We start from the raw sequence: 25,047 nt of genomic DNA, 5'->3' as shown, positions 1-25,047 counted from the left end.
GACATCAGAAAATAGGAACTACTCTCAGCTGGTAGCCATTCCTGAGTCCTCAAGAAGAAGATGGCATTTGTGAGTGAGTGATGAACATGGCAAAGAAAGGTTTATGACAGAAGAGGAAAAATTTACTCAATACTCTTCAGAAGATTGTACTAAGTACAAGAGGAAGTACACCTTTCAAACAAAGCAGTCCATGGCAAACCTGGTTCCGGTGTTTTATGAGCTGCCATCCTTGTCTATAGCAGAAGAAAGCTGAAGTTATTAGCAAGGGTGGGGCTGCTATTTCAGAAGAGAGGCTACAGGGTTGGTTTGCCAGACTGTCAGACTATCTTGAAGCCAATAGTATAAAACCTATCATTGATGACTCTGGGAGGATCTGCAATGAGATGAACTTCCTTTTCCACAAAATGTCAAGGAAGTACCTTGGTGACAGAGGGGAACAACTTCAAATAATGGCAGTATCTAAAGGAAAGGAAGACATGACTCTGCTGGGCAACTTGTATGCTGATGCGCATTGCACCCCAACTATGATTGTACCCAGCAATGTCAGACCACAGCAACCTGTCAAGAACAGTGTGCCTGAGACTTGGATCTATAAAAAAACGCAAAGTGGATGAGTGAAGGTCAGAAACATTTTTGAGCTATCAGCTTGAGAGAATGAAATTTCAAGTTCCTGTCCATCTTTTTCTTGATGGACATGGGAGTCACCTTTGAAAGAAAGATGACAATGCTATACAGTCACACTCTCTTTACTCTAATGCAACTTATCTTCTCCAACCAGCAGATGTGAGTGTGTTTGCATCCTTGAAGTGTGCCTAGGAAAATGCTTTGGTGGATGAGAAAATTCATATTCTGGAGGCACCAGTCACCAAGGTAAAGTTTGGACCATTAATAAAGAAAGTTCGGGATGAATCTTTAAAACCAGATATTGTGAAAAGTAGTTTCCACAAGGGTGACCTCTACACCCCATATTCTAATGTAAGTAGATACAGCAAATCTGTTGCAAATAGTTTGAAGATCATGCTGGGAAGACATCTGCAAGAATGTAACCAAAACATTTCTTTTTCTCTGAAAAAAGTGTCCTCCCTCTCCATCAAAAGTTGAAAATTGTGCTTGACTACAATGAAAACTTCCTGCCTCATCATATTTTTAAAAGCTTTATTGATAAAATGAGAAGTGAAGAAGATCAGAGGAAAGACAGTGATCCAGATTTGTACGAGTACTGGAAAAGTGTGAAAATCCATTAATGCAACTCAAGATTCATATTCTACACAAAATGAAACATTGACAGAATGTTTGGAAGAAGACAAAGAAGAAGAAGAAGAAGAAGAAGAAGAAGAAGAAGAAGAAGAAGAAGAAGAAGAAGAAGAAGAAGAAGATTGTTGATTCTACTTAGAACTATGAGTGATAGGAGTTGAAATTGAAAGTTTCAGGTATTTCTAATTTTTATCCCCTTTCCCCCCAAATCAAGATGGTGGCACAATCTGCCAGACGAGCTAGAAAAATTGAAATTTGGTGAAATTTTAGCCTGTAACCGATGCAAGAATGACAAGATGTTCAAATTTTTCACTTTTTATCCCTGAAAAATATGGAAATATGGAGGCAATTTTAATGACTGGGCAGACATTCCTTTTGAGGTATTTGTTGGCTAAACGGTAAGTTGTATCACAAAACGGATGACAAAACCTCTGTTCAATATGGAGTGATCTACAACTTTGGTCCTATGACTTTTTGTCGTATGTCTCTCCCTTATACGTTAGATTTGGCTGTATTTCTGGATTGTTCATAAATTTGTTGATTTTTGCACGTATATTTCATCATTTGACACACTTGTGGTGAAGATAGAGTCATCATGTTTGGCGCGTACATTGGGAAGACCAATTGCCATATGCGAGCCAAATTTCATGATTCTGGCTTGCATATAAGTATGCGTAAAATAATGTAAAGTGTTCACAATGTACCCAAATTCCACCCTATTCAAACTTTCTAACTCATTCTAACCTGTTAATATGGGAGATACGATAACATTTTTAGAACCAAACCTGTAGAACAAATGATGCAAACCTTCTGTCGATATGATGTATCCTTTAGAATTATAATCATTATAAAATATCAAAGCCATTTCTTGTTAACAGTGCTGATGTAGTTATTTTTTATTATTATTATTAATTATATACAGTCGTATCAGCACACACTTTATTAAAACATAACCGGTTTTTGGACACTAAGGTCCATCATCAGTGTTAAAATTTAAATTTAATTTCACATGAGTGTGTCGTCAAAATTGGTTAAAATGAGTTTAAAATGTAGCCCTGTTGACATCAACTGTAAAAATAAGAAAAAGATAAAAACAAGTGTAAAAGTATGAAAATAATACATATAAACTTACAATGTTGTTGTAAAAGGTATGGACATACTATAGGAAGGGCTGGTTTTTCCTCGTGCTCAGGCTGTTGGTCGAGTACTGACAAATGTTCAGCTTTAAGACCGGAACCGCGCTGCAGGCACGTGATGTTACGTCACCTCAAGGTTCCGTTGGATGCACCTGATGTTACGTCAACTCAAGATTGTAAACAAAATATTGCTTGCGACTGTTTCATTTAAAATTTTATCTGGATCCCTTGTTTGTGTCAAAAATATCTCAATTTTTTCACGTGTATTTAATTCAAATCCATAATTACCCTTAAAAATTAATTTCATGTCCTTTTCGATCCCTAAAAAGTTGTAGTTATTGTTGTAAATGTGTTCTGCAAAAGGTGAATATCTGTTGTACTTTATTGCCTTAAAATGTTCTTGATATCTTTGATTTAAGGTTTGCCCAGTTCTTCCTATATAAAACATTTTACAGTCGTCACAAGTGAGCCTGTATACTCCCGAATTGGTATATATATCATTTTTATTGACACTATGTGCATTATATATATGTTCTGATATTTTATTTCTGGTTCGAAAAGCTGTTTTAAGTTGAAATTTCTTAAATATATTCACGATTTTAAAAACTTGACTTCCAAAATATGTAAATGTTACAAATTGATTACGTTCACGGATTTTTCTTCCTTTTCTCATGGTTTTTCTTTTTTTTTCTCCATTTTCCTTCTTACGTATAATATTGTCTATCATTTCTGGGTTGTAGCCATTTGCTTTAGCAATTTGTTTTATTATTCTAATTTATTTCAGTTTGTTTTCATTACTCAGGGGAAGTTTTAATAATCTATTAATATAGCTGTTGTAAGCTGCTTGCTTGTGAGTTCGAGGGTGGTTGGAGTTTTTATTGATGGTGGTGATGGGCTGTGTGGGTTTCCTAAAGATATTGAAATCTATCCTATTGTTGGTTTTTGTTAATTTGAGGTCCAAGAAATTTAACTTTTTATCGATTTCTTTCTCCATAGTGAATTTAATGTTGCTGTCAAGCAAATTCAAACAACCCAGAAATGTTTCGGGAGTAATGAGGTCTCCATTTAAAAATACTACCGTGCTGTCAACAAAACGGACCCATAATTTTATTTCTTTCTGATATGTTTCCAAGATGGTTTTCTCAAGATTATTTAAATAAATATTGGCTAAGAAACCTGATAGTGGACCCCCCATTGGTAAACCTGTGTTTTGCTGGTAGTACTTCCCGTTGAATGTAAAGTAATTATTTTCTACTATTAGAGTTAATAAGTTTATCATTTCGTTAATTTCTATGTGACTTAGTCTGTCTTGGTTCTTTAAATTTTCTTCTATTAAGCCTATAGCCTCTTTGATAAGAATGTTGGAATACATGTTGGTTACATCATATGATACCATTATAGTTTCTTCGTTTATTTCTGTTGATTGTATTTTGGAAATAGCTTCCAAAGTGTCAGAAAACCGGTTATGTTTTAATAAAGTGTGTGCTGATACGACTGTATATAATTAATAATAATAATAAATTTAAAAAAAAAAAAGTAATCTTTAGAAGCAATTAATCTGTAAATGAATGTCTGCTATATTGTAAGTGTGCATATACCTTCGTATATCGATCTATGTTCATTACAGTTGATTTGTAGCGATCTAGAAAGAGTGTTTCTGTCATTTTATTAATATATTACAAATCGATACTGACTGTCAACAGGAGGGCGTCTCCTGTTGTAATTAGTTCTCCCCACGTCTACTTTGACTGGCACTAGGAATGTGGTCCTTCTCCAACTCCTGTGTAACTGACATTAGTAAGGAGGGCCTACCATTTTAATGAAGAATTTCCTTCTCGGTTTGACTAGTAGAAGGCAATTGAACATGCAATTTTGTTCAAATCTCCCCTACCCGATTCTGTCTGGCAGTAGGCAAGGGTGAACGCTATTATAAACAAGTTTAACCATTTAAAATGTGACTGGCATTAGGCAAGGTGGCCTGCTGTTGTAATTGAAACTCACTAACTCGAGATTGACTGGCAGTAAGTTGACTGGCATTAGGATAAAGGGCCTGTCATTATAATGACAACAGCATAACTCAATTTTAACTGGCAGTTATGAAGGTGCCTGCCATTATAATGATAGCTCCTCAACTGAAATGTGTCTGGAAGTAGGAAAGGTGGCCTGCCATTTTAAGGAAAACTACCCAAATTGATTTTGACCGGCAGTAGACAAGGCAGGCTCACTTGCCGACTGAAGTTCACAATCAATTTGGGAAGTTTCGTTATAATGGCAGGCCTGCCATTATCATCACAGCTGTACAAATCACATCTTACATGGAGAAGGAAGTATGGGAACCTCCCCATGGCATTTCTTAGATGACGCTAAGTGGCATGAAATTTAATAAAATCTCAATCACCACGTGTAAAGTAATTTATGTAGAAATCTGTATACGATGTAGAAAACCGTAGCGAAGCATGGACACATTTGCTAGTGCCTTAATAATTTGTAGTTCAAAATAGGTCATTTCATTTCCTATCAATGTTTCTTTTTTTTTTTTTTTTTTGCTATTTGCTTTACATCGCACTGACACAGATAGGTCTTATGGTGGTGATGGGACAGAAAAGGCCTAGGAATTATAAGGAAGTGCCCATGGCCTTAATTAAGGTACAGCCCCCGAATTTGCCTGGTGTGAAAATCGGAAACCACGGGAAACCATCTTCAGAGCTGCTGACAGTGGGGTTCGAACCCACTATCTCCTGGATGTGAGTTCACAGCTGCATGCCCCTAACCGCACGGTCAACTCGCCTGGTTCCAATGTTTTTAAAAGCATGGATATTGAAAACATTAATAAATCTAATAATAAGTATGCTCGTTAAATAAAAGGCTGCTGTATGGTATACTACAAATCCCATCTGATAATTAAACCTTTGCAGTTTGGTATATGAAACACTCTGTTCGAAATACGAAATAATTGACCTGTGCAACTCAAGTACATCTATTTTCTACAAAATGACTTATATAATGATGAATTCAGGTTATATGGACGCAGAGGACCATCCTTTATGGATTTGTTTTATGTGGTGTTGTATTCAGGTCTGATAAAAATAACTCTTCGAATATTCATTTATACAACCTCAAGTGTTTGACATACAATGCCATCACTCTATTTAAATACAAATATTGTTTACTACACATATTATCTTCCTTTTGTGTCCGCTAGTAGATTTTGATGGAATTTATAATAGTATTGTACCATAATTGCATTTGATTTCCGTGGAAGAAATATTCATATGGATTTGAATTACATCTAATGAATTATACTACACAGTGTCAGGACCAAGATGCCTGATAATCTCATATTTGAGGATCTGCATATAGGGCTGTCAGCCAGGTGGCAGATTCCCTATCAGTTGTTTACCTAGTCTTTTCTTAAATGAAAAGTTGAAAATATATCAAACATCTCCCTTGGCAAATTATTCCAATCCATAAAATATTTGCCACAATTGGTCCTCTAGAATTCCAACTTTATCTTCATATTATGATCTTTCCTACATTTAAAAAAAGAATTATTTAAGCTTAGTTGACTACTAATGTCATTACACGCTATCTTTCCACTGGCAGCTCGGAACATACTGCCCCTCTCCTTACTCAGAAGTCTTCCCAGTCAAAAATTTGCAACATTTTCATAACACTCCTCTTTTGTTGAAAATCACCGAGAACAAATCATATTGCTTTCCTTTGGATCTTTTCCAGTTCTAGAATTAAGTAATCCCAGTGAGGGTCCCATATACTGGAACCATACTTTAATTGTGTTTGTACCAGTGATTTATACACCATCTCTTTTATATTCATTTTACAACCCCTAAATACCCTCATAACCATATGAATAAATCTATAACTTCTATTTACATCATCATTACTGTATTTAACCAAAAGAAGATCTTTCTTTTTATTAACACATAGGTAAGCCTTACTTACAATGATTCCAATGAGATACTTTCTCTCCACTAACAGGGTAATTAAAACTGAGAGGACTTCTTTTCTTGGTGAGACTTACAACTGGACTTTTCACCCCATTTACCATACCATTGTCTGTTGTCCATCTTTAATATAAATTATAATTTGTTATTTCTCCATATAATTTGAATTGGTATGATTTAAATATATCACAGAGTTTGGAGGTTTTCAGGCCCATACAATTTTCTGAATATGATATTATTACTAAGGAGAAATGTTCTTATTTTAAATATTCTGAAAAGAATAAAAGCAAGTGTAGTGTAAAAGTGGAATTTTTACCTGAAAATATCATCATGCTGTTAAGGTGACACTACGGGCTTAAAGATGAAATTTATCTCTTGCAATGAATGCTTACCAATATATAGACCTCATTCTCAGACCATTCTTTGAAGAGCTGATGGAAGAAGAAAGAAAGGAATACTGGTTACTTCATGCAACATAATGTGATGGCACACACTGCTAATTGGTCTATGAAGATAATACGGGAAGCTTTGGAAGACTGTGCGGGGAACTATCCTGCTAGATATCCTGATTTAAATCCCTGTAATTATTACCTCTGGGGGATGCTGAAGGAAAACGTGTATGTGAACCACCCTTACACAAGAGAACATGGCACAAGTTATTTCGAACATCACGTGGGCTGATATTCATTGAGTGTCTGCAAAGTTGTTTATGAGGTGTCAAACATGTTGACAGCTGAGGGATGTCATTTTGAACATCAAATGTAATGCCAGATAAGTTTTAGACTGAAATGAAATGTTGTATGGTTTTTAGTGCCAGGATATCCCAGGACGGGTTCGGCTCGCCAGGTGCAGGTCTTTCTATTTGACGCCCGTAGGAGACCTGCGCGTCTTGATGAGGATGAAATGATGTAGAAGACAACACATACACCCAGCCCCCGTGCCATTGGAATTAACCAATTAAGGTTAAAATCCCCGACCCAGCCGGGAATCGAACCCGGGACTCTCTGAACCGAAGGCCAGTACGCTGACCGTTCAGCCAATAAGTCGGATGGTTTTAGACTAATAGTCTCATTAGAAGTAGCTTTCTACAAATGTGAATTGCCACGATGTAGTGGGGAGGAAAGACCCGCGTTATACCGGCTTGCGACTGAGTGTCATTGTGTCAGCTGAGCTGTGCTCTAGGTAGTACTGCTGCCAAAGCTAAAAAATAAAATTAAAAAATGACCCTGGCTCTATCTTCATCAATTCCAGTTCTACTTCCATTTCTTATCAGCCCCCAATGAGTTTATTTCTGCTTCCAAGTTTCATCAGGAGGGCATGCTTCAACTCTCATTGAGGGACCATCTTGACAAATTTTCACTCTTGATGTAGGAATTGTAGGAGATCTAAGACCTCTCAACTGTTAAAATTTTGGCCTGAGAATATACACTGAATTAATTCAGAATCTGTTCATTCATATCTCTCTTACTCTCTTTCTTTCTTTCTTTCTTTCTTTCTTTCCCATAGAGTACTTATCTTCACTCATAGAATACTGAATTATTCAGATTTTCTCTTATTGTTGATTATATAATCATTAGTTAATACATGGACTGATATTTACTAAATGGAATTATTTTAAGCATGTAAAAAAGAGAGTTCATCTTCTTTCAGGAACACAAGTTAAAAAATTAGAAAAGGATCTTGGTGACGTGTTCACTCTAGCTGAAGTGGAGGAAGCTCTAAAGAAGTATCATCCAGTTCTCTTCTTCGTAGTCCATGGTGAATCTTCCACAGGAGTGATGCAGCCAATGGAGGGTCTTGGAGACCTGTGTCACAAGTAAGATATCTGTATAGGTTGAACTACTATTTTGAACTACTGGAAGAACAGTAAGAAAATACTGAAGGCAGAAACAAAAAAAGATTGCTAAAAGTCAATTGTAATGTTATTCTTCATGACATATTCAATTTTCTTTACTTTCATTCTTTATATAGAGAAGAAATATATGCAGTGGCATAGAGTGGGAAAAGAAACTGGGTAGACACATGTAGTTACTGTACCTTTACAGTGACCCATCCCTTCTTTTGGGGACTTCACATACCTAATCAATTCAAGGAACAAAGTTCATAAATAATTCATCATCATCCTCATCATGATTTTTTTGCTTCAACAAGCTGGGTACAGTTGTGTACAAGCCTCCTCCAGTTTAACCTGTTGATCCACAGATTTAAAATTGTTAGGAGAATTGTTCATATATGCAACGCCAGTTTACGTCTCTAATTTCAAGGTCCTTGAAAATCTACTTTTCCCAAACATCACATCTTCCTCTTGGTCTCTTCTCATGAATGCCATGGTCAGAGTATGCTTGAAGAGGCCTACCTTTTCATGTGACAATTACATTGCACTCCAGGGTCTCCAGCAAGCTTTTTTTCAATTCGTGCTGTTGGATATCCACATTCCTTATTTTATCCATTTTTGTTTTTTGTAGAAAAGAATGAGGAAGTTCATTTCTGATGCCTGAAGACGACTCTTTTCCACTAAGTGTTGCTGCTTCCAAACCATACGTCAATATAGGTACCAGATAAACTTTGTACAAGCTGATCTTGAAAACTAACAGAAATGTTTCATCCCAAAGTATTTAGTTGTCATTGTCGTCATCATCATCGTCATCATCATCATCATCATCATCATCATCATCATCATCATCATCATCATTTCCCCTTTTCCAGCTGACACCAGGTGGGGGAAAATATGGTTCCTCTCCACTTCATCCTGTCTCTTCTCCATTTCTCATCCAACACTGTGTTCCAGTCCAGGTTCCATTCTCTTATGCTGTTCTTTGCAGAGTCCATCCATCATAATCTTGGTCTTCTTCGTACTCTCTTTCCTGTCATCTGTCTTTCCACTTCTTGCCTTGGCAGCCTTTCTTCTTTCTTCTGCTTGACATGTCCAAATGATCTCAATCTATTCTATTCCAGTTTGTCATTTAGTTTTTGCACATTTATCTCTTTTTGTATGTCTTTATTTCTCACTCTATCCCTCCTTTCTTCAGTACCATACTCCTCAGGAATTTCATTTCAGCTGCCTGTGCTCCACTCTCATCTCTGTCTTGGTTTCTGCTGCATATGATTTTGACACTTTAGTAAATTTGAGAAAGTTTTCTGTACTCACCTTAAAACCAGTTCTGGCTTCACATTTGTTATCTTCAGTGCCACAATTTGATAGTAATTATTGTCTTTATTAGATATTCCTTGTAGGAAAGTGTCCCATCTAAGGAGATGTCCTGGTATTTTAGGTGTGTGTTATGACAGATTCTACTTTCCTAGAAATTAAAATTGAGGAATGTATCTGCTAATTCATTAGAGAGATGAAAGCATGCAACTCCTGTTTCAGTTTAGGAAAATACTTTAAAGAGCATTAGAGAAAGGAAAATGGATGGTTTGGATTTAAATGAAGCATATCAATCTTCCACCCAATATTTACAGTCACTTGAGTAGTGTAGTTGGTTAGGTACTCATGGTCTGTGGTCAAGGTTGGAGGACAAAATCTTGGTGCAGTCTATTAACATTTTAAGAGTACTGAAATCCATAAACTTTTTTTTTTTTTTGTCCACTGAGGTTAAATGCAGAATGAATTGCACTGTAATATTTTTGTTTTCAGATACAACTGTTTGCTGGTTGTAGATGCTGTGGTATCTGTAGGAAATGTTCCAGTACTCACAGACAAGTGGAAGATTGATGTAATATTTTCATCATCTCAGAAAGGTCTAGGATGTCCTGCTGGTCTTGCTCCTATATCATACAGCCAAAGGGCTCTGTAAGTATATATACATAAAATCTAGAGAAAATAGACAAAGGAAATATAAGAGCATATCGTCCCTTAAGAAACAACAACACATATCTGATAATGCTCTTCCTATCCATTATGTTCCTGCTTCATCACTGGGAATCACTATCAGGGAGGAGTAACAGGAGAGCGTGTGTGCATGTTTTCTGCACTGCACCAAGAAGACAGGAGAAATACCAGATACCTGTAGAAGTACGGCAGTTGCAGTACCTTATGGCCTCTCAGCCACATACGAGTATGCAGTCCATCAGAACAATTTTCGTTGAGCTCATTTTCCTATCCACGTGTGTAAAGGAAAATAAACCTTACTGTACGGTAATGTAGGAATGTATGTTTGCATAACATAACCCCCTCCTATAGTATAATGTATTTAAAGCTCATTATTCTTTACACAAGTGCATAGGAAAATGAACTCAACAAAAATTGTTCTGTTGGACTGCATATCAATATGTGGCCCGGGGGCATGACCAGACTTAAGGAAAATATTGGACATGAACAGCACTGTCAGATATGCGGTATTGTTTCTTAAGGGGCATTATGATCATACACCTGAGTACAGGAAGCTGGGAAGGAGGATGTGATGCTCATCTACTCTACAGAGACTGGAGGCGTTGTATGAATATGCAAAATTTGTTCTAGTTTTCCTTCTTGTTTATATTTTACCTGGTCTCTTATTTCAGTTGCTCTACCTACATTTATCTGTCATTATGTTTATCCTTATCTTAATTCTTATCCTCTTTCCTAGATTCCTATCTTCAGATGTATTTATAAAATATGAGAGTCTTACGACTGATTCTAAATTATGATTCACTGTCATCAATTATAAATTTTCAATTCAGTTTATGAAAATTCACTTGAACTTTCTACTTTTAAAGTAGGAAATAATAGAACATTCTTCAAAAGACACATCTATTTTACCAGGGTGAAATACAGATTGCTTACCTACTCTCTTCTTCTTCAGAGTTTGTCCCTCAATAATGTGGCAACGAGTCTTCTTTTTTAGCTCTCTGTTGCCACTTGACATTACTGTGTACCTGGTCACGGTGAAGATCTGCAATCTTCAGGCCATTGTGTAGAGTATCAAACTAGCTCTATATTAGTCTCCTTTTAGGCGCTCTCCATCCACTTCCATGTTCAAACCTCTTCCTGCGAGAGATGTTTTGTCAGTTTGAAGTATCTGTCTGTAGGACTATAGCTGGCTTTCCCTTACCTTATCTGTATACTTCATATTGGTGACATGATCACAAAGTGCTAGGCCAGATGTTCACTAATACATTAGTCAAGAATTCATGACATAAAACATCTACTAAAAAAATTAAAAACTTTAAAGAGAAACATCACTTTACAATGGATCCCCACGCATGTAGGAGTAGAAAGCAACGAACTAGCAGATAAACTAGCAAAAGGAGGCTCTAGTACCTACATGAGAACCAAACCTCTGGCAGCCAACGCAATCAAGAAGATAATCACAAATAAAACACTTGAAAAATAGAAAGATACCAACTTACTACATTGAAGAAATAGAAAAAAATTAATGACCTACAGGAAAAAATTAAAAGCAAGCCAAGAAAAGAAGCAGTGGTGATCTTCCGATTGGAAACAGGACATGACTGTTTAGCTGCACATCTAGTTAGAATCAAAACATACCCAACGGAAAAGTGTACTATCTGCAAAATTACTGAATGAGCGATGGACTCGAAACACCTACTTCAGTGCACAGGACTCAACCCAACTCAACAAAAACAAGGCAATTTATCAGCCCTATACTGGACAGCCAGAAACAAGACTGTTCCCTAATACATCTGTATTTTATTCATGTTATTTGTATATTACTGTTGTCTAGAGATATCAGTTTTGTATTGGAGTTACTTGTTAATAAAGCCATAGGTTACAACAACAATATTTTTGTTCCCATGATGGCAAGTCAGTGTTCTACTTCCTTGGCTGCAGGCTAACTCTCTACACTATACAGAGCTGAATGGATGAAAGAGCAGTATATTTCCATGACTTAAAGAATATCTGCATGATGATGATGATGATGATGATAATGGACACACCTGCATGTTATATGAGGTGCTACCCAGAATTTCTGAGATCTGCTCATATAATCATGAATACATATGTGAAAATCTAATTTCCACCAACATATTCAAAGTAGTAACCCTAATCTTGAATACAGTGACTCCATCAATTTTCCCATTTTTGGTAGCACTTACAGAAGTCTTCCAGTTCCAGAATGTTCAGCACCTCCTGCATTTCTACTTGGATCTCTGCAGTGGAGTCAAAACATCACTCTTTCAACCAGAGTTTCAATGTAGGGAAGAGGTAGTTGCAGTAGTGAGCAGGGTGTTGTGGAATGGAGGACATGTTGTTTTTCACCAGGAAGTCCTGCACAAAAAGCAAGGTGCATGTGTATATGCACAGTGTCATGATGCAGTCACCGTTCTTCAACATGCCAAGCCATTTGTACCTCACATCTTCCCTTCAGTCATCTCAAAACATCTTTGTAAAACCTCTGATCACTTTCACAATTATGTATGATGACAGTCAACCCCAAATTTTTGTCATCTTCCACAAATTCCTGGCCTTCTTTGAAACGCTTAAACCACCCAAACATTCTTGTTAGGCTTTTAAAACTTGGTCACCAAAATCCTCCTTTAGCACTCAGCAGGTTTCAGCTGCAGGTTTTGACCCCAAAGCAAAATTTAATGCTGATTTTTTGCTCTAACATGAACTATTTCAAAATGCACAGAAGAACAAGAAAGAGGTGTAAGGAAAAGCTCAAAAACTCAGAAATATGTACACTCATGAGGACCTCAGTTGATAGACTAATAGTTGAAACATACACCAAAATGCACCTATGATCTATGTCAAATGATAAACTCTTTCCATTGCAATCGTTTTTATGCCCGGCACAAGTGATACAACCTGTGACAATAAAGTTCAGTGAATGAAGCCAGAACGGTCGATCCGGCAACACTGGTGACACACAACGCTGCACCTGAGTAACAGCAGGTTTTGACCACCTGCTCCCAACGTTGTTCAGTTGAGTATCGTGTGTGTGCCGTGTAAGACCTGTTTGACACAGTGTGTGTTTAGTGTGTTGGTTCTGAACTGCGAACAGGAACATAAACGACCAAAAGATCAATGTACAGTTTTGTTTTAAGCTTGGCAAGACACCGAAAGAAATGCATGCGATGCTGGTACATGTTTATGAAGATCAAGCACTGTCCTTGAAGTCTGTGTAAGGGTGGTTAGCATGTTTTTGAGGAGGCCAGGAAAGTGTTTCTGACAACCCCCGTAGTAAAAGACCAACGACCGCCGTCAGTGGCGAAAACATTGAAAAGGTGAGGACATTAATCACGAACGATCGGCGATAAACTGTGCGCTTGATAGCGGATGAACTGCAGATTAACCGTGAATCCGTGTGACAAATCATTACCCAGAAGTTAGAGAAGAGGAAAACATATTCTCGTCTTGTGCCACATCACTTGACTGACGATCAGAAGCAGGCACTTTTAGAGGCTTCACAGGATTTTGTTGAAATGGCAGATGTGACACTAATTTCTTGAACTGTATTGTCACTGAGGATGAAACCTGATATCTGAGGTACGACCCTGAAATGAAACGACAAAGCAAGGAATGGCGTTCTCTGGGATCCCTCGTCAGAAAAAGGTCAGAGCCGAAAAGTCACGCATCAAAATGAGGTTCATCACCTTTTTCGATAGTCAAGACATTATCCACAACAAATTTCTACCTTAGGGAACGACGCTGAATGCTGCACGGTACATTGAAATTTTGACCTGTTTCGTGAAACATCAACGCAGGGTACAACCCCAGTACGCACAACAAGGTTCATATTTTTTGTCCATGACAATGCTCGCCCACACACAGCCAATATTGTCAAACAGTTCATGGCAAAAAAGGGGGTGGTGCAACTTGAACATCCCCCATACTCGCCAGATCTCAACCCTCCAGACTTTTTCCTTTTCTCATGACTCAAACTCGCTTTGAAAGGAAAGAGATTTGACGATATTCCTGACATCCAATGAAATATGATGAGGCATTTGAACACCATCCCAAAGGAAGCCTTCTTGCAAAGTTTCCAGGTCATGTATCGCCGATCTAAGCAGTGCATAGTTATGGGAGGTGACTATTTCGAAGGGCATTAAGGTCACTGTCATGCATTGTTCATCTTTATTGTTGTATTTAACGCTGTGAAATTTTCCCCAGAGCGTAGCACATTGAGGGGTGGGATAATGATAACATATCAGCCAATTGGTTGCACAATTCTGGGTAACCTCTTGAGGTCAAACCACTTCACATTTGACACAGACTATAGCATCGGAACTTTCTATCTCTACTTGTTCACAGAGGATATTCAAATTTTTGGAAATTCTGGGTAGCAACTCATGGTACCAGGTTCGTGGTATTTTGTCCATGACAACACTCGCCTTGTAAATAAAGTCTAACTAAACTAATATGAATAATGAATTTTATTGATCTACATCCCTCTAATTACTATTATGGTTTCTGGAGATGCCAAGGTGAGGGTATTTTGTTCCACAGGAGGTCTTTTATTTGCCAGTAAATCCATTAATATTAGGCCAGCATATCTGAGCTTTTTCGGATATCATCAAACTGAGCTGGGTTTGAACCCACCAACTTGAGTTCAGAAAGCCAGCACTCTACCATCTGAGCCTCTCAGTCTGGCTACAATTAAAATATGATATGAGAAGGTATCAAAATATTTTTCTATGGTAGTAAAAGTGTCTGGCATGTTCTTGTACTGTAATTTACAATGGAGGACTAAGAATACTCTCCCCAAACATTATGCACACTCCTGTGGTTTAGTGTGGAGTGAGAATATAATTCTCAATGCATCAATTTATAACTAGTGCTACTTGGTGTTGTTTGGATGTGTTCTTATGGTAATTGATCCATGAGAACCAGTATATGCAGGGAGTATCAAAACTCTATAGCAAAACTTCAGGAGTGGACTTTTTATAATATGGAGAAAAGAAAAATAGAGTATGACAACATGGGTCCAGAAATACATTATTATAGAGTAATCCAACCTTTAGAAATGTTGGTACAATCTGACACACCCAACACCGTTGCACTGTTACACTGAATATGTCTGTAATGCCTGCTGGAACATTGCGTTCATATATCAGACAGTGGCGTTTTCTCAGGGTGTGTAAGTTGTGTGTCAACGTCCAAATAAAATCGAAAGAAAAATAATACTGTAAATAATTTTATTTAATTTGTTTAAATGTAATGTTACATTATTGCGTGTTTTTCTTTCATTATCGCTTGTTGTTCTGCTCCATATACTGCAGCACTGTCCGGAACCATCTGTCACGCCACCAAGGCGTTGGTTCTGTTTCCAACGACTCGGCAGTTTCACTCTCTGGTATCACGCATGCATGCATACACACACACACTCTCAGTACACTTGCCTCATGGTTGCTAAACCTGACCAAGGCATTGTTTCAGTTACCAACGCTTTGGGTTGATGTTTGTTTTTGAATTCCTCACGAGTGTGTTATTGCTTTCACAATCAAGTTGGACATTTAAATGTTTTAATACGGGTAGTGAAAGCATAATAATACAATTATTAAACACTAGTTTTTCATCACTTTCTTCTAGTGAAAAGAAAAACAAGTGATTGACAGTGGTTGACCATGACCAGCCATTTTCAGGGCTGCTGAATGTGGTTTATTGATTTTCTGTACTTTAGTTTTTCAATATTATATTATGACAGTATATAAAATTTGACAATGGTGAAGTGACTGAAATGGCCAAAGTACGTATTTCGATTAACAACACTGGATACGCATAATGCAGAGGATCTTTACACTCACATGAAAATTGTAAAGACATAACACAAATATACTCATGCAGACATTATTTGCGGATAAACAATTCAGTGTCAGCTGTGGCCCAAATTGTTCCTTTCATAGATCTTCCACTCCTTTCTGCTTCGCATTAATAAAACATCTCATACTGTAGTTTGCCATTTTACATCCGTAAAAAGCAAGAGTTCACCATCTATTGTCCATTAAACAAAAAGGTCACAGTGCTGTAAGTTTCTGAAGATGCATACTAATCAGAATTTTCTTTTCCAGAGAGAAAATCAAATCTCGAAAAACTCCAGTGCCAGCAAGATATTTTGACGCTCTCACCTTGGGAGATTTCTGGAGCTGTTTTGGAAATAAAATTAGAACGTAAGCAATCTTTCTTGAATGTGAATTTGAAGCCAGTTGACTTACACTATTCAGTTGAAACTACAGTAGAATAATTTGAGTGTTAAGTTTAGCAAAATAGTGGATAATGGTTATTTTAGCCACAACAATTCCAAGGTTTGCTTTCAGAGGCAAGGAATGAAATTGTTCAGCTACTCCCTTTAGTTTATGCTTACCTTTATTATCCTATATTAAGGCGACACTACAGAGATAAAAAGATATTTTTACCTAATGCATGGATTTTCACGAAACTTTGTGGGAATGTCACCTACATAAAAGTAGAGATATTATGAACATTTCTTTCATATACAATTAATAGTTTTTCCAAAATAAATTTTTTCTTTTGAAATTTTTAAATCCATTTTTTAATGGAATTTAATTAATATGTTAATGTAAATACGTAATTAGGTAGATAATACTTCTTTTAAAAGCACCACGTATCATTTTATCTGTACAGTACATAATTTTTATAAGGAGATATATCATACTAAAGTTTGTGTAATTTTTAAGTTCTAAAATTTTGGACTTAAAAATCCCTACTACTTGAAAAAATTCTGCAATCAAAAATTCCATACACAGGATTCTTAATATAGCTGTGGTACATATACCATACAAATTTTGTTATATTTGGCAGAATATTATGGGAGAAAAATGGGATTAAAATGTAAAATTACAGTTGGCAAACAGAGCATTATTACAGTGATAAATTGTTTGAATTCAGCAGAATAACTTCGTGACAAGAAAAAAGGAACTCAATCCTTTCAATTTCAGTCATTAAAAAATTTCACCAAAATGACCAAAATTTCAATTTTTATCTCCAGAGTATTGCCTTTAGCGTATATGGTGGAATTACTCATCTTTGTCTTCAGAGACATTTGCTGGGAAATGACTGGATTACTATGAAAGCACTGGCCAAAATCCAGAGTACTCTCTGTTGACCAATGCCAGAAACTGGTTTGTTTAAAACTTGCAGTAGAAGTAACTTTAAAAGATTTTTTTTTTTTTTTCAAGAGCCAGAAAGTTGACTACCTTTGGGACTTGAATCTGAATCCGCTGCTTTCCAGGGCATGATGGACATGTTTGTCAGTTCCGGTGGGATGAGAGACACACATTCAGCTTCGAAGAAGGCATTATTATTATTATTATTATTATTATTATTATTATTATTATTATTATTATTATTATTATTATTTTACTAAAATCTTCTGCAAAGAAATCTGGATACTATGGTATCGCATGGAGTATATATACCACATTGTTTTTGAGGATGTCATGGTTGTAATGGAGTGTTTATTATATTCTATTTTTAACAAAAAGTTTAAATTTACAAGATAGTACAGAAACCCCTAATTTTTTCAATTGATTTATAAAAGTTCCTTTATTATTGGACAATTTATCCAGTTATTTTTCTTTATGCTCTATTTTTCAGGTATCATCACACAAATCCAACCAATTTATTCTTTGCCTTGAGGGAAGGACTTGCTTTAATTGCAGAGCAAGGTATACAGAATATATGGGCAAGGACTGCAGCTTGTCACAAACAACTGGTAAAAGGTCTGAAAGAATTGGGAGTTGGTTTTTTTGTGAAAGATGAAAGTATTATGTTACCTTGTGTAACAGTGATCACCTATCCTGGAGTGAATTGGGAACTTGTAAATGAATATCTTCTCAAAAAGTAAGTACCTTGTGATGAATGACCACCTTGCACACACACACACACACACACACACACACACACACACGCGCGCGCACACACACGTGTATTCTGAGCCAAACATAAAGGACTCATTGAAGTTCATGATAACATTGAAGTCAGTTGAAATGATGAGAAAAGCATATATCCAGTCAATTTATGTTAAGATATAGCAAAAATTCGAAGCTACTCGCTCAACTGAGTGTTAAGTTTAAGTAAATATTCAATTTGTGAAAATTCACATGCTCAGAATCCCATGGTGTCCAATAAATTTGTGTCCGGAATTTCAATTTTGAAGTAATGTCAACTACTGTTGAGTGAAGAGGACCACATTTGACAGGAGAGTAAATTGATTGCTAATGCGCATTGTTTCATCTCAATGACAGTTTCTATGATGCAGTCCATGGACTGGATTGAATATTATGAATTACACATGTCAGCTTTACCTTCACTTGCATTAGTTATGCATTATCTGTTTACTATGAAAATCTACAAATAATTGAGAGTTCTTTTAGGAAACTATCGATCCAAACAGAATTGAAGAGACAACAGGATATGAATTAATTATTGGGCACATTCCATTGTTAATCGAGCATTCCCGCTCTGAGGTCATTTATATCAAAGAGAATATTACCGTACTCGATTCTCAGAAGCGCTATAAAAAGAGATTAAGTTGTAACGATTTATTCTCAATCAAAAACACCCACAGCCACATTGTTGTTATTAATGAAATGGGATTTGTTAAAAGAGAACAATAAAGAAAGAAATGAGCATCGTTTTCCATTAATGAAAAAAATCTAGTTGTACTTCGGTTGAATCTATCTTATGATTGTATGCCAATAAGTAAAGAAAACATTAAGCGTAAAAACCTTACTTCTTTAAAGAAAGAAAACAAGGCGAGTGTCGTAACTGAATATTGTTATACTTAAGTGTATAAAATTGTACTTTTTTTTTTTGCAAGTTGCTTTACATCGCACCGACACAGATGGGTCTTATGGCACGATGGGACAGGAATGGGCTAGGAGTTGAAAGGAATCAGCCTTAGCCTTAATTAAGATAGAGCCCCAGCATTTGCCTGGTGTGAAAATGGGAAACCACGTAAAATCATCTTCAGAGCTGCCGACAGTGGGGTTCGAACCTACTATCTCCCGAATAAAATTGTACTAATTGGACTGTATAAGTTGCAGGTTACTCTACGACTGATCAGAGAAGGAATTGTCATATATTGAAAGACTTGCCGATATCAATATGCTGGCCTAAGTTGGGATGGAGTCCCGCCGGGCCTGGAAAATGCAATAATAATATAGTAACACCTGGATGAGGGAATGTCACAATATCCCGAGGACCACGATGTATGGATCACATCTTCAAGAACTCACCAGTTAAGATGAGTACAAAAAAACTTGTCCTTTACCTATTCTATTATATTGTACATTGTGTAGCTATATATTTCCTCTTATGTTTATGAGCATAATGTGTTATACATAAATGCAACTTGAGTGATACTCCAGAATCATCTATATACATTTTACAATGTCGTCATGCGCACTAATCCTCTTAAATGATGGCATGATTGGAATTTAAATTAACAATGTGCCGATTTCATCTAAATTTCAAATGCACACCTATAGGTTGTAATACGGGAATTTCATTATGATCTAGCCTATCGTCTCATTGATATGGTTTTCCCGATGAATTTAATTGGCTAATTTCTTCATGAATAAGTCTTATTGGTAATACTCAGAACGTATTTATTATGTTGTGAATGTTAGGAAGTTTTCCTTTATGAATCAGATATTTCATATGGCCTGGCCGAGTCTTCATGAAAGAAATATTTCATTAAATAGCACGGATGCAGATAGTACAATTCACGTTTGTTTGGAATTGGGAACATTTTCTTCGGTAGTTATGAGCCTGTATATTTGAATGAAAGGTTTAATATGCATGTTGCGCATATGAGGTTATACAGTTTTGTTGAATGTTAGGATCGTTGGTATAATTGATGATGATGTCGTGCATGACTGTAATGTTAGATTGTTTTTTGGGAAATAGGTATTACGTATGATGTACCGGTAATATTACTTACTTACTCCTTGGTGCTACAGCCCCTGTAGGGCCTTGGTCTCCTGGACAATCTCCACCCACTCTTCTCTGTTGACTGCTCTGATTCTCCATCTTCTAACACCCATCTGTCTCAAATTCTCCTCCACGCTGTCCAACCATCTAATCCTTGGTCTTCCCCTCATACGACATCCTTCTGGTTTCCCATCAAAGACTTTCTTTACTGTCCTGTTCTCTGTCATTCTTGCTACATGTCCCAACCATCGCAGTCTACTATTCTTTATTTCTGCTACTATATCTGGTTTATTATACAGCTCTCTGATTTCCTTATTATTTCTGATTTGCCAGAGTCCACCATCCTTTATTGGTCCATAGACTTTCCTAAGTATCTTCCTTTCCCATCTCCGTAGCAACTCCTAATCACCTTGTGTCATAGTCCAAGTCTCTGCACCATACATCACCACAGGTCTCACTACCGTGCGATAAACAGTCAGCTTCAGATTCCTGCTAAGACTCCTTGCTTTAAATACCTCGCCTAAGGCAAAGTAACTCCTATTACCAGCTGCTATCCTAGCATGTATTTCTTTCTTCATATAATTGTTTTCAGCTACCATTGACCCTAGATATTTAAAGCTTTTGCAGCGTTCATATTCTTTCCCATTTAAATTCACATATTTTTCTGCTTCATTATACTTTTTCCTAGACATTAGCATGTGCTTAGTTTTTGATTGATTAATCATCAGTCCCATCTCAGCCCCATATTTTTCTAATTTTCTCAATTTCTCTTCCAGATCCAGTTTTCCAGTTTCCTCCTGGATAGCAAATCAATATCATCTGCATATGCAAGGTCTTGTGTCAATTAAACAATGTTCCACCTTATATTATATTATTCGCATTACCCTCTCCAAAGCAATGTTAAACAGAAGGGTGGAGAGTACATCACCCTGTCATAATCCTTGCTTAACTTCAAAAGCTTTAGATAAAGTACCCTCAACCTTTACTTTACATACTGTTGTCGCTAGAGTCATTTGGACCAATCTTGTCAGTTTGTTAGGTATTCCTGCCTCTTTCATTGCCTTCCATAACTGATCCCTTCTGATATCATAGTACGCTTGTTTAAAATCAATAAACAGCTGATGAACATCAATGTTATACTCGTAACATTTTTCAAGGATCTGTCTGATAGTAAAAATCTGGTCCGTAGTAGATCTGTTCATTCTGAAGTCGCACTGGTAATCTCCTAGATATTCTTCAACGTATGGTCTCAGCCTTCCAGGTATGATTATTGCTAAGATTTCATAAGCAGTACATAGCAGTGCTATTCCTCTATAATTCCTACAGTCTGCTTTATCATGTTTCTTATGTATAGGGCAGAGTATTGCTATATTCCATTGCTCTGGCATTTTCTCCTTTTGCTATATCTCTACCATAATGGTGCCTTTAAGAGCATTGATTCCATCTTTAACTTCTTGCAATGTAGGTTCCTTGATTGATTCCAGGTCCACCTCTTCTCTACTTTGTTCCTGCCCACTCTCTTCTGTCTGCAGATCTTCGACGTCACCTTCAAATCCTGACTCCTTATTCAGGAGGTCACTAAAATATTCCACCCATCTGTCTAACATCTGATCTTTACCTCCAATCAGATTTCCCTCCTGATCTTTACAGTAAACTGCTCTGGGTTGAAATCCTTTCTTTATATCTCTTACCCTTATATTCAACTGTCTAGTTTCCCAAACAGTCTTTCTCTCTTCTAATTCTTCAATCCACTGTTTCTCAAATTCTCTCTTTTTCTTCCTACATTCCTTGTCCGCATCCCTTCTCTTCTCTCTGTATTCTTCTACAGTAGTTCTTGTTCTTCTCTGTAACATTCTCCTTCTTGCCTCATTCCTTTCTTCAATCTTCTTCCTACAAGCTTCATCAAACCAGTGCTGAACCCTCAATTGTTTCTTTCTGCCTGAAACAGTTTTGGCCATTTTGTATATTATACCTTTAACCATTTGCCATCTTACTTCAATACTCTCTCCTGTCCTATCTTCCATTTCATTAAGGCTATTTGTCAAAACCATTGCATATTGGTGTGCTATATTTTCATCCTTTCTTAACTTAGCATCATCAAACATGGGTATAACAACTCTCTTAATCTCTCTGTAGTTGGGGGCCGATGACCTAGATGTTAGGCCCCTTTAAACAACAAGCATCATCATCATCATCTCTGTAGTTGGCTATCCTTTGTCTGTATTTGACTCTTACCAGATAATGATCACTATCTCCATCTGCACCTCGACAGCTATCCACTTCCAAGATATCTGAAGCATGCCATCTATCTATAAGCACAAGATCAATTTGGCTGTTTGTGATCCCATCAGGGGAGCACCCTGTTACTTCCCTTATATTCTTCCTTTGCATCCATGTGCTTTTAATAAGCATGTTATTACCCATAGCAAAATCAATCAACCTTATACCATTATCGTTTGAAACCTCATGCAAACTCTCCTTACCAGCTGTTTTCCTGTAAGCAATTTCTCTTCCCACTTGGGCATTAAAGTTCCCTATAACCACTTTAACATCATGCTTTGCCACTAGTGCTAATTCTTGTTCCAATTGTTCATAAAAGATATCCTTCTCTGCTGACTCTGCGCCTTCTGTTGGTGCATATATACATATGAAAGATATTGAAGAAGCGGGCTTTTACTCGTAGAATACAAATTCTACCAATATAATGGTCCGTTATTGGACATTATAAATTTTCCAGCTAACTCATTCTTGGTTGCCTGCGTTTCGCCCTCGTGTGCTAAGTTAGGCTCGTCAGTTGGGACTTAGCACACCACCCAAGACGCAAGGCTAGTGCATACTGTGGAGGCTGCTGCTGCTTAAATGCTTTCATTCCCCACCCTGAAGGGGTGGGGCGGGCCACCTAGAGGGTGTCGCCCTCTCTCTGGCCAAGAGATGCGGGCGGGTTGGGGAGATGTGATGGAAGAAGGAGGTGGGTAAAGGATGTGGAAAGTTAGGAGATGGGAGGGGAATTGCGTCTATTCCTAAGTATTTATTCTTTATTGAAGTGAGAATACAGTTGTGATTATGTCAAAATGAGCTGTGAACAAAGAGGAGAGGGGTTATACAAGGTGAGAGGAAAATAAATGAAGGGCAAGGGTGTTATAAAAGGAGGAGAAGCTAACAAGCGAAGTTAGAAGAAGGCGAAGGATATCAAAAGAGGGAGGTGGGGGAAAGTAAGGAGGTGGGGGCGGGAAGAGATAAGGATGAAATGATGGAGGAGGTGGTTGGGGAGGTGGGGCCGGCCGGGGACTACTTCGAGGTGTGGAGGGATGAGATGAAGGTGGTGGAGGTGAGCGAGATGGTTCTATGCGATGATGACGGCCGTTGAGGTGGATCCCGGTGGCGATGAGGCGTTCAACGTCTTCAGCAGTCGGCAGATGAAGGCGGACGAGATAGGTGGGTCCAGCGGAGTTATAGATCCGAAAGGCTCGGCGCACTGGTATCCCTGTCTGGCGGAGTGTTTGGATGATAGATGCTGATGGAAGACTGGGCTCCACACCACAGACGACACAGCTAAAGGTGGTAGTGCTGGTGGAAGGCGGTGGGACCAATGGTGGCTGTGCCAAGTTGCCAGGAGTATCTTGATGGGAATATCCCTCTTCAGATGACGGAAGTGATGAGCGCTGGGGGTGTGTGGGGTCAGTGGAGGGAGGTAAGGGGAAAGGAAATGTCATGAGAGGGGAAGGATGAGTGGTAACAGTAGTAGTGATAGGAAGGGAAGAGGAGGTGTGAACTGAGGTGGTAATGGTGGAGGTAGCAGTGGTTAGAGTAGTGGCAGAGGTAACAGGAGGGAAGGACAAAGGGGGCGGGGGTGAGCAGTAGGGAGGTGGTGTGGTCGTAGCGGGCGGATCGATGGTTCCAGGCGGAGGGTCGTCGGTGTCCGGTAGCTCAGCCAAAAGATCCTCTGGAGTAGGTTCAACTGTATAGAGATGGTTGTGGATGCGTGCGCCATTCTTGATGATGGTAGAGACGTCGGCTGGAGTGGATAAATAGAGAAGTACATCGGATAGTGGTTGAGCTTCGTCGTCGACTACCCGGCAGGCACCATAGGCACCCGCCGGACGAAGAGCAGCGAGGACATCTTGGTCTGAGAAGACGAGAGGAACGTTGCGGGCAAGGCAGGTGTAGAGCATTGTGGGAAGGCCGACCTCCTACGTGGTGCCAGCCTATATGCTTTGTTGTCTCGGCAGGGTGATAAGTAAAGTTGAGCAGTCACCCGGCCGAAGAAAAAATATGCGTTGCGTTGAAGCAGAGGAGAGCAGTCGTCGTGTCCCCAACCAGAGCTCTTGAATGTTAAAAGCCTCTTGGAGATCCCGGTCCCCTGTGGAGGCCACTGCATAGGCTATTTGAAGCCACCAGCAATGCCAATGCACTGTGAGAGCTAAGTCTCGTTTACAAAAATAGATGCCTGCCTGGCCATCAAATGATGCAGATGTTGATTCCCATAGGGAACCTAAAATATTTGTCCTGAATGAGTAAATTTATAATACCAATATAATGGTCCGTTATTGGACATTATAAATTTTCCAGCTAACTCATTCTTGGTTACCTGCGTTTCGCCCTCGTGTGCTAAGTTAGGCTCGTCAGTTGGGACTTAGCACACCACCCAAGACGCAAGGCTAGTGCATACTGTGGAGGCCACTGCATAGGCTATTTGAAGCCACCAGCAGTGCCAATGCACTGTGAGAGCTAAGTCTCGTTTACAAAAATAGATGCCTGCCTGGCCATCAAATTCTGTCATTAACGGGCTTAAAGTTAAATATTACACTCTTATATGCATTATCAACAAGGAAGCCTGTACCTCTGTATCCTCTGT

General features: G+C 38.0%; 1 protein-coding gene across 1 annotated transcript in view; it reads left to right on the top strand.

Annotated features, from left to right (window-relative positions):
* Positions 1-25,047, top strand: part of LOC136877977 (alanine--glyoxylate aminotransferase) — a 72,147-nt gene that overhangs the window by 27,803 nt on the left and 19,297 nt on the right. The window contains exons 3-6 of the mRNA XM_067152048.2: positions 8,003-8,168; positions 9,990-10,145; positions 16,307-16,405; positions 17,853-18,098. Coding sequence (XP_067008149.2) covers positions 8,003-8,168; positions 9,990-10,145; positions 16,307-16,405; positions 17,853-18,098 — 667 coding nt within the window. The remainder of the gene's footprint in view (positions 1-8,002; positions 8,169-9,989; positions 10,146-16,306; positions 16,406-17,852; positions 18,099-25,047) is intronic.

The sequence above is a fragment of the Anabrus simplex genome, chromosome 1, assembly GCF_040414725.1.
Source record: "Anabrus simplex isolate iqAnaSimp1 chromosome 1, ASM4041472v1, whole genome shotgun sequence".
NCBI lineage: Eukaryota > Metazoa > Arthropoda > Insecta > Orthoptera > Tettigoniidae > Anabrus > Anabrus simplex.
This window is presented reverse-complemented; position numbering and strand designations above follow the sequence as displayed.